The following is an 11,017-nucleotide window of genomic DNA, read 5'->3' as shown; positions in this document are numbered from 1 at the left end:
TTCATTGTGGTGTGCCCACAATGAATGTGACAATACGGTCACCGATTTCCTCGATCTTGAAAGCTTGCACAAATTATAGCTAGGATCCTGCGTTCTTGAATTTAATTTTTTAGCAAAATTAGAGGGTGTTTTCTTTTTTTTTTTTGAACCATCAATTCGGAGCTTCCATTTATGTACGCAAAGTTCGGAGTCTTTCGGCATTTTCGATGAGGCAAATGAAAGGTATAAAACAGCAGTTTGTGAATTTAGTAAAGCAGTATTTTCATATAAGAGCCGTATTCATCTACTGTCGTAGAGGGCCTACCTCATTTTTATTATAAGGGGCTACACGGCAATGGAAGTTCACACTGCAATAAGAGGAGAATTGCAAAAATGCAAAAATTGTTCGAAGATTCGGGGAAATATAAAGACTGGTGGAGCTTATAACAGCTGGCAGACCGAAAAATTGAGTTTTTCAAATGAATCTCAATCAGCAAATTTTAACGGTTATTGTTTTTCGGAGTTTATCAGGTTTATCTGAGAACGCAGAACCCTAATTACAGCTAATGGACTGGGAAGAATTATAGCACTGGCCTGTCCTCATCTCCTAATTCCTCTACTGTTGGCACTGATGTGCCAACAATAGAGGTGCACCATGCTGGGCTTGAAAAATCCGGCTTGAGAGGGCAGGTGCCAATGCTTGCATCTCTCCATTACTCTTGATCGTGGCCCTAAAATCAAGCATTATCAATAGAGGAGATCTGCATTTCTGTGACAAATGATTGCAGACAGAGCTAATGTCCTCCTTACTGTCGGTCAGGGTGTCCTAACGGAAAATGGTGATCCATTTTGCAGCTCGGCTGTTTTCTCTTGGGTCTGTCTGCTTGCATTCGCCGTACGTCCTGCAAAACAAAGCGGTTGCCTACCATGGTAGTTTTCATTAGGACGAGGCTTCTTTGTGCTTACCACTGGCAGCATGAAAGATCCAACCCGGTCTTTGCTGCCTGCTGCTGTTCGCCTCGTTGACAGACTTTCCAAACTACAGTGAAAATTCAGACTGTTGCATAATTACATTCCTAGACATTCCAAGTTGGGCTAGATGGGCGTTCACACTGAAGTTAGTGTCGTCCTCACCGCAAGTTGAGCTGTAGCCTTGAATCTCGCTGTTTTGTGACTTTTCTGTGACTCCGACATTGCCACCGGCTAAAGTTCCTTGCCTTCTTTTGAGATAGGCATGCCATGACCAGCTTGATTAGGCCCTAAAATGGAACATTCTCATGAGGAGAGATCTGTATTTCTGTGAAAAATGATTGCGGACAGAGCTAATGTCCTCCTTACTGTCGGTCAGGGTGTCCTAACGGAAAATGGTGATCCATTTTGCAGCTCGGCTGTTTTCTCTTGGGTCTGTCTGCTTGCATTCGCCGTACCTCCTGCAAAACAAAGCGGTTGCCTACCATGGTAGTTTTCATTAGGACGAGGCTCCTGTGTGCTTACCACTGGCAGCATGAAAGATCCAACCAGGTCTTTGCTGCCTGCTGCTGTTCACCTCGTTGACAGACTTTCCAAACTACAGTGAAAATTCAGACTGTTGCATAATTACATTCCTAGATATTCCAAGTTGGGCTAGACGGGCGTTCACACTGAAGTTAGTGTCGTCCTCACCGCAAGTTGAGCTGTAGCCTTGAATCTCGCTATTGTGTGACTTTTCTGTGACTCTGACATTGCCGCCGGCTAAAGTTACTTGCCTTCTTTTGAGATAGGCATGCCATGACCAGCTTGATTAGGCCCTAAAATGGAACATTCTCATGAGGAGAGATCTGTATTTCTGTGAAAAATGATTGCGGACAGAGCTAATGTCCTCCTTACTGTCGGTCAGGGTGTCCTAACGGAAAATGGTGATCCATTTTGCAGCTCGGCTGTTTTTTCTTGGGTCTGTCTGCTTGCATTCGCCGTACGTCCTGCAAAACAAAGCGGTTGCCTACAATGGTAGTTTTCATTAGGACGAGGCTCCTGTGTGCTTACCACTGGCAGCATGAAAGATCCAACCAGGTCTTTGCTGCCTACTGCTGTCCACCTCGTTGACAGACTTTCCAACCTACAGTGAAAATTCAGACTGTTGCATAATTACCTTCCTAGACATTCCAAGTTGGGCTAGATGGGCGTTCACACTGAAGTTAGTGTCGTCCTCACCGCAAGTTGAGCTGTAGCCTTGAATCTCGCTGTTTTGTGACTTTTCTGGACTCCGACATTGCCACCGGCTAAAGTTACTTGCCTTCTTTTGAGATAGGCATGCATGACCAGCTTCATTATGTCCTAAAATGGAACATTCTCATGAGGAGAGATCTGCATTTCTGTGAAAAATGATTGCGGACAGAGGTAATGTCCTCCTTACTGTCGGTCAGGGTGTCCTAACGGAAAATGGTGATCCATTTTGCAGCTCGGCTGTTTTCTCTTGGGTCTGTCTGCTTGCATTCGCCGTACGTCCTGCAAAACAAAGCGGTTGCTTACCATGCAAGGCTGTATTAGGACCAGGGTGTAAGATAGACGGGTGGGGAAACGAGAGCCAAATGAGCGACCGGATTGTGTACCCCTCGGTTTTCTCTTTTTCTGTGGCGCCATCGATGTGGAGCACCGCAGACTCTCACTCCAGGTGGGCGACGGGTGGCGACTGGCTAAACTGCCGGAGATGGTTTCTCGTGGATTTTCAATAAAGACTGTCGTGCTCTCTATTTATTTTGCGCACTCTCCCATAAAGTTCCATGCAAATCCGATTCCGATTTTTTTCCTCTCGCCGCAGCGCCATCTGTTGCAAATCGGGGGTACCCGCAAGCAGACGAGTACACAATCCGGTCTCGGCGCTGCGGTAGGCTTCTATGGGCCGTTTCCCCACCTGCTTATCTTACACCCTGATTAGGACCAAGTTCCGGTGTGCTTACCTGCGGCAGCATGGAAGTCCCGACCAGGGATTTGATGTTGTTACTGGGGGCTCTGGCCGAACCTGGACATTCGTGCTGCCACGAGTTCCTCTTTTGGAGGCCTTGTGTAGGCTGCAGTCATCGGTGCCGGGAAGACGACGGTGTTGGCCTTCGATGCAGCAGCCAGGGACCGCCACTGTTTGCTGTTCTCCATTGCCTCCTTGATGAGCTTTCCAACATACTCTAGAATTCAAACCTTTGCATGATAACATTCCTAGGCTCTCTGGACAAGGCATTCACACTGCAGTTAGTGTTATACTCACTGTAAGTGGGATCCGTAATCTCTGGTCGTGCTGTGTGGTGGCCCTTTCGTGCTTTTGATGTTACGACCGACCAACGTGGCTTGCCGTCTCGTGTGACGGCTTGGCAGCGGTTTGAGCTTTCGTTGAAATGGAGGATTGCAAGTCGAGTCCTGCAAGATGGTTACATTTCAGTGATGGTAAAGTGTGCCACTTACAAAGAGTGGTTATTCTGGCATCAATCCAATTCCATTATCTGATCATTAGGAAGAGACTGTCAGGTTTGTCGTATTGGAACCAATGGACTGGATGAAAGTGTCCAAACGAAGGAAATGTGATTGTAAATTGGTTGACTTACTTTGCAAGCATGCCTTCTGGGCTGAAAGCCTGGGACTTCGGGGCGAAGTCTATCAGGACGCTGTGGAACGCCTCCAAAGCATATGTCTGGCCATGTGGAGACATCTGTGCAAGGTCCTTCAGGAGCAGTTTGTTGCCAGTGATGCTCTTGAATTGGTTGTAGGCCTGCGAGTCTGAGGATGATACATGTTTTAGAAAAACCACCTTCATTTGGAAGAACAAAAACATACTGGGATCCACCCATGGTCGTGTTGGCTCTGGTATGTCACCATGGAGGCACCTTCCATATGTTCCTTCGTGCCCCGAGTGTTTGTTGATGACATGGTTGTGCATGCTGAGCCAGATGTCGATGAGCAGTTTCTTTTCGCCTCCTGCAGCCCTCGCTGACCAGTACATATGGTTTGTAGTTGTCTGGATCCAGATTTGCAGGTCTTGGCATCCAGCCCGTTTGCTTGCTGCTGTCAGCTTCTTTTTCACACCTAAAATTCAGAGTCGTGTCAGGGAAACCTGCAGCGTGATCGCTGGAAAATAAAAGCTACACGAATGGCCTGTTAGGATTGCTTACTTTTGGAGATGTGCCATATGTCAAAGAAGTGGTCAATCCCGGGTTCGTGCGTCTTCATGTGCTTTCGTGTGGCAGGGTGAGGGTCAGTCACCAACGTTCGGATCTTGATACTTGCACCATTAGGTTTCGGAAGATAGCAAAAGAATAAGTTATTATGCCAATTTGAACAGAGTGCCTGAAAGGCCGCCGAGTAGTGATATACACGAACTATGCATGAACATACCTTTCTCCTTGAAGAATTGCAGCTGCTTGAGGAGGTCCTCCTTCTCCATGTTGACACTGGCCATGGCCTGTTCAGACTAAAAAAAAGTGTGAAATGAATATTTTACCAAAATAGTGCATAGCAGGGAAGTAACTGATGACATAACACAAGAGAAAGATTATGAGATTGTTGCAACTGGTTCACGTAAATCTGACTACTTGCCTCTTTTAGCTGGACCTGGACAGAGTGTAGAATCTTGTTGATTTGCTCGACATGGACTGTGTACGTCAGGTACTTGGCACAGAACCCAGGGGAGTCAAATCTCCCGTCAGCAGAGATGTCCACCTCTTTATTCTGCAACTCGTTGAGAAGTTTCTGTTGCTCTTGCAGCCAGACCTGTTCATGCAGATAAATATTGCTTTAGAAAGACATGGAGCATACTACAATAGTCCCATCTGTTTATGTATGCATAGTGTAGTGTTGTAGAATGAATGACTGAGTGAAAGAAAAAGGAAAGCACAATGCAGCGAGTTTGAATGTGACTTAGATTGTGCTAGGTTGTGATTTCTGTTTTTATGTTTGTGTACTTCATAAAAGAGGCAGAAGGCCGCCCGTTACCTCGAAGCTGCCCTACCCTTTTCCATTCTAACAACCACCCTCTGTCTCTTGACTCTCACAAGGAACCTGACTCACTCAACCCAATGCCAGACAGGGAACTGCCCCAGGATACTACACATAGCAGAAATAAATTAAAGTATTGTGGATTTAGTAGCCCATGGCACATATGTAACTTGATGAATAAAATTTTATCTCTTAGCACTATACCATTGAAGTGGCGTACTACAAGAAGATATTTATTCATTTAACCGAAGTGTTACTGGGGCTCCAGTTTTGTACCTCATTCGAAAATTGGGTATATGGGAAAAAAAATGCAGCAGCAGGGTCCCGGAATATTGCTCACCTTGTGGATTGCAGGTAGAGCGAAGGCCTTGCGATGCTCGTAGAAGCTCGAGTTGGAGATTACCTGCACGTTCATATGGCGTAGCATCCGCAGCGTAGGGGCAATCTTGACTCCGGAGAAGACCAGGTGGCTGGTCAGCAGTATGTTCCCTGCTAGTCTGCCGTTGACGATGGGCTGGCTTTTCCATGTGCGCACGTGCTCCACAGGGCAGATGCTGTAGACTGTGATCCGTGTGCCGGTAGTTTCGATCGTTGTTTGGCACAGTCTTGAGCACTCTTGGCACGTCTTGAAAAGCTTCCTTAGGCAGCTCTCGAACACCAGAAACTGGCGCTCTTCTTCTGGTGGTGGTGGTGGAGCTGATGCACCATGCTCGATTCTGAAATGGGATCATGTGAAGCATTCTTTACAGATTCTATGTGTTTATATGCACAACTTACCTCTCGTAATCCTCGCTGTGAGACGGAGAGTAGGTTCCGTCAGAGTCTGGCATGTTGCTGGGAACAGGAGATGTGCATTCATATGGCACCCCACTGCTACAAGTGAAGAAGGCAGACTCAGGTGGATGCGACTGTGCAGGCACGTCTGCGACAGGGACAGGTGGCACCACTGCAGGGATGTTTGTCTCAGCAGTACAGTCCCTGAGGGTCTTTTCTGCCTCGTAGTGTGCAGGCAGTCCAGTTTCCGAGGCCTGGGTCGGCAAAGGGCACTGTTTATTACACATTTCATATTTTTAAGGTTGAAGGGTGTAACTCGAGCACTCCACACAATGCCGTCACCGCGGCAAACATCCATGATGCCTTGTTTTTTAGCTGATGGCAAACATCCATGAATTGTTTTGTAGCCTTTCCATAGCTTAGAATTTCATGCACTCGACCAAAGCTCTCACTGTAATACAAATCTAAGGGATGCCTCACTCTTTACATTTGTTTTCATAACTTACATTACCATCTATATTTTCAGTCTCTAGCTCAGCAACAATAAATGTCCATGTCGCGATATGATGTCACATTACATACATATGTAAAGCTGCAGCTTCACATGTATTTACCAACCACTGAAGGAAATGCAACCAACGAGCACTTATAGCCGCAAGTGGGAAACATACAGCAACTGCCATGAGTTCTCAACGTCCAGAAGTGCCACCAAGCAACAAAATTATGGCGTGCATTTGCTATGTGCATACAAATTTGCAAACGCGGGTTCGCACGCAATCGTGGGTGCAGGATTGTGAGAAGAAAAAAAAAATGAGTTTGCTCACAAGAGTAGATATAAAAGAAAACCTGCTTGTTAGTAGTCACGGACACTTGGAACTTTGCTAAGCTGATACGAAAGGGTTCCTCTCTGTAAACAAGCTGGGAAAACATTTATTGACTTCTTGTGGGTCCATAGCAGAGGGGGGTGGTGATGGAGGTACCATTACAGGCGATTTATGACTGTGTCCTCTTATCTCATTTGTTCGTGTTTTCTTTTTACAAATGAGTTCGATCCTGGTGGTGCATGCACTGATAGGGTTCTTCGTTTTCGGGTAAAACCCGATAATACCTAATTTTTCTCCCCCGAATAGTTCTGATGAAAATCGGGTTAAACCCGATTTCTCCCCGAAAAGCAGTGTTGAAATCACCTGACTTGATAGAAAATATTAACCATTCTGGATCTGTTTAAACGGTGTTTCCTTGGTCATCCGTTGATGGTTACAATTTTCTTCGATTTGCGTGACCTCCGCAAAGATTCACTTCAGAGCCGATCAGAAGGTAGAAACATATCCTATGCCTATATAATATATTTTGTTTACTTTTGTTCATGTAAATAACATATTGCACGTACTTGTAATTGATAAAGAAATCCCGAAAAAAAATCCGAATTTCGGAATGGTTTCTGGAAAAACCCGATTTCTTCCCGAATATCGCCCGAAAAATAGCGCCCGATTTTTACCCCCCGATTTTTGAAAAATATAAAACCCGAAAATGAAGAACCCCATGCACCGCACCATTCGCGCGATAAGCTCTCGAACCGCTTGTCCGGAACATTAGTGACCACTGATCGACTTCACGAATGCCATGTGGATTCCCATGTTACACAAATGCCTCCTCAGTTCTTAGTTCAGAATATAGATACCAGAAGCAGCCGCACTGCGCAACGCAGAATGCCATGTTCGTGACACTCCCAAAAATATTTGAGCCATCGAAAAACTCACCACGACTTTTTGGCGCTTTGGGGGAGGATCGTCGGTCTCATCGGCGACGGGAAGCAGAAGCGTCGGCACAGCATCTGATCGAAGACGTGAACGACGCAGGTCGTCCTTTCGGAAAGCAGTCGGCTCGAAATGTTCGGCATAAAAACGGGGAATGAGAGGCAGGTTCTCGATGTCGTGCCCTCGCCCGGCGCAGCGTAACCACGCAGTCCTTCGTGGTTCTTTCTCCGGCAAAGAGAAGAATCGCAAGCCCTTGCGAACGTTCTTCCCAGTTTGATGGCGGCACGTCTTGACGAAACAAACGTTCGGCATTTCAGGAAAATCGCTCACTCAAAGGATAAAAGAAACTACTGCAATACGCAGTCGCATTCCACAGATGACAAGGAAAAGTTTGACTCATTCACGTGGAAGGATCGCAAAGCTGGCTTCGGAATAGGGATCCACGGGAAGAAGGAACACGTGTCTCGCAAACGCACGCTTGCACACGCCCCGGGAAGCAGACGACCCGACGCGCCGACGCATCACCCCCTAGCAACAAGCTTACGGGGAGAAAACATAGTTCGCTGGCTTTGGAACGATAATTGCGAACTATGTTTCCCGCACCACAATCAGTTTACGTTTTTCTCAAACTCTAATTTACAACAAGCTTAAAAAGTATTGCAATAATAACGTTCGCATTCACCGCGAGATGCAACATTTCCATTGGTCAAGTTTTAGCGATGGCCAGGGAATGGGCGATTGTCTTTCAAGAGGAAATAGTAACGATATATTTCTACTGCCATTTACTCAATAAACGGTTTTGTACTCTAAAACTTTGTATACATATTAACTTGCACCTACTACGCAATTTAACAACATAAACAGACGATCGGAGAAGGCTCCGGAGGGCACTTTTAATGCATTTACAGGATTGAAGATCGGCCACAGTATGGTCTAGCCGTGTCGACCATTTTGGATTAAGAAAATTCCTTGTAGGCGCTTCGGGGTCGAGAAATGTCACTTTGGTAAATGGTGTCAAACCGAAACTAAACAGGAAAGAGCGCCGGTAGAGTTATCGCTCCGCCTTTCCGGGCATGGGATTCGTCATTATCACGGCCGGTTCCACTTGCTTAGGCGAGCCGGCCGCGATAATGACGAATCGCCTGCCCGGAAGGGTGGAGTGATAACTTTACCCGCACTCTTTCCTGTTTAGTTTCGATTTGACACCATTTAAAAAAAGTTACATTTCTCGACCCCGTAGCGCCTACTAGGAATTTTTTTATTCAAATTTGACGAAACGGCTAGACCATACCGTGGCCGATCTTCAATCGTCTAAATACATTATGCGCCCTCAAGTGAAAAATTAAAAAGGTTAATTAAAACATTTTAGTAAATTAGCTAACTAATTACCTAATTTTATCATTTTTCTAGAGGCCGCCATGGCCACTAACACTTCCCCAGGGCTCAAATTACTCTATCTCACGTTCCCCCTTTTTTTTTTTAAATTTGGTGCAGCTAAAAAAAAATACACCCTGTATATATATTTCACTTAGCACTTTCGAGTGCCAAATTTCTATATAGCATGAAACTCGCGAAGCTTTCAGTTCTGCACAAGTGTGGAGACAAACATTTAGTTACAAATTATAGAGCCATCTCTGCATTCCCAATATTTTCAGAAGTGCTGGGTAAATTATATTCCATCGTTTAGGCAAATTATTTACCTAGCATTCAGTGCTAACTAACATTCAGTTCGGATTTCACAAGGAAAAGTCAACCGAATGCGCTTTGAAATCGCAAAAAGAAATAATATGATATATTATAGATAGTGAACAGCTGGTGAACAGCTGGGCTTTGCAAAGTGTTCGACTGTCTCAACCATTCAACGCTCCTTAGTAAACTTCAGTGTTATAGTACACGTGGCATGCCTTTGATACTTATTCGCTCATATTTAGAACATGGTAACCAATTCGTCTCACCGAATGATCATGTTTCTCGTTTGCAAGTCTTGAAGTTTGGTGTGCCCCAGGGCAACATATTCGGTCCTCTGTTGTTCAATGTATATGTAAAGGATCTAGTCAATATTTGCAACCAATCACGTTTTCCCATGTATGCAGACGACAGGAGTGTATTTCTGTCTGCTTCGAACAGGGACGAATTCACAACCAAGGAGAACTTAGTTTTAGAAAAGTTTATTTCGAGGTCATCAAATTAGAGTCTTAAAGTCAACACTGCAAAATCTAAAGCAATTGTTTTTCGACCTGTAAATAAGCACGTTACAAGAGTTATAATCAAAAGATCGGTACCGACCACATTGAAATAGTGAAACAGCACAAAGCGCTAGGTGTATTTTTTTTTCCTTCAGAACATGTGCGATTGGATAATACACAGAATACATAGTTACAAAAACCGGTAATCTTATTCAACATTAAAAATAAAGAAAATAAAAAAAGATGACACTCCCAAGTAGGACATTTTAATTTTTTATGCAATTCAAGCAAATACAATGTTATCGAGTGCACCTATATTTAATCATAGCTACACAATACTCATGCCTGTTGGCGCTGCTCTCGCTGCGCCACGCCTAGCTGAGATGTCAACAAGGAACAGTGTTTATATTATTTTGAAACATGCGAAAAATCATTACCTCTACGACCAATACAATTGTAGCCGCTCCGCAACATAAGTAGTAAACCCTGAGAAACTGTGAGGCATCATAGGGCGCCAGGGAGACTTGCATATCCCTAATACGAGAACAGTTCCAAATGCGGAGGCTCATTCTGTTGGACAGCAAACCAGTCTCGAACATTCTCGCCACCAGCTGGCCGTAAGAATTTCTCAGCGGCCAGTCCTTTCGCACCGGGGTGCTAGCGTACACCCCGTAGATTGTGTCTTTCCCAGAAGTCAGCCTGTTGCCGTGTTTTGCTAAAAAGCATTGGTGCTTCTCATGCGAGATGAACACGTGACTGCCTCCAAGAACCTTCTCCATGCAATCCTTGGTTGTGTTGCTCACGGTGGAAGCTTTGTTGGACGATAGTCTGCGAGCGGCCGCCATGGCACCGATGATTCCGTGCTTGTCCTCTGACTGCCGCAGAAGGCGATCGTAGTAGGAGCCCTTCAACACACACGGTAGCACTTTCCCAGATGCGAGCCTAGAATAGAGCTTCTCTATGGTGTCGTCTGCTTCCCAGACATATCCGGAACTCAGGCTGGACGTCAACAGGCTCTGGAAGTAGACGGCAAGCGAGAATCCGCCAGCCATCCAGCAGAAGAGCACGATGCGTCCAGCCAGAACACGTTGGAATCGTTCCGGTACGGGGTACGAGAAGAGCATCGCCGTTGAGACTAGAACGAACACCACGTCTTGGATGCCATTGACGAGCCCCCTGCCCGAGCAGTAGTTGATGAGACAGAAGCCTAGTGCGCAGGTAACCATTGATAGGAACAGAATTGTGAAGAAGGCCATCGGTGCTTCTCGGATAAACGCACCTGCACGGAGTGAAGGCTTACGAACCGTGTAGAAGAGAACCCTTCCGTGGTCAAAGAAGCGTGGAAAATGGAGCAGTCGCCAG

The 11,017-nt window shown here is 45.6% G+C and overlaps 1 protein-coding gene across 1 annotated transcript; it reads right to left on the bottom strand.

Annotated features, from left to right (window-relative positions):
- Positions 1-2,955: 2,955 nt before the first annotated feature.
- Positions 2,956-3,783, bottom strand: LOC120843012. Its single transcript, XM_040214227.2, has 3 exons — positions 3,552-3,783; positions 3,218-3,366; positions 2,956-3,137 (listed from the first exon to the last, which is right to left on the bottom strand). Exons 1-3 carry the CDS (start codon positions 3,776-3,778, stop codon positions 2,956-2,958), a joined length of 558 nt encoding a protein of 185 aa, XP_040070161.2. The 5' UTR covers positions 3,779-3,783.
- Positions 3,784-11,017: the final 7,234 nt, after the last annotated feature.

The sequence above is a fragment of the Ixodes scapularis genome, unplaced genomic scaffold, assembly GCF_016920785.2.
Source record: "Ixodes scapularis isolate PalLabHiFi unplaced genomic scaffold, ASM1692078v2 PGA_scaffold10__122_contigs__length_95168666, whole genome shotgun sequence".
In the NCBI taxonomy this organism is placed as follows: Eukaryota; Metazoa; Arthropoda; class Arachnida; order Ixodida; family Ixodidae; genus Ixodes; species Ixodes scapularis.
The sequence above is the reverse complement of the archived record's forward strand: the minus strand, read 5'-3'. Positions and strand labels throughout refer to the sequence as shown.

Coding starts and splice junctions, on each gene's coding strand:
- LOC120843012 (XM_040214227.2), bottom strand. CDS start 3,778: ATGTTTTTGTTCTTCCAAATGAAGGTGGTTTTTCTAAAACATGTATCA. Junction 3,367..3,551: donor CCAGAAGGCATGCTTGCAAA/GTAAGTCAACCA, acceptor ACCATCTTGCAG/GACTCGACTTGCAATCCTCC. Junction 3,138..3,217: donor GATTACGGATCCCACTTACA/GTGAGTATAACA, acceptor TTTGAATTCTAG/AGTATGTTGGAAAGCTCATC.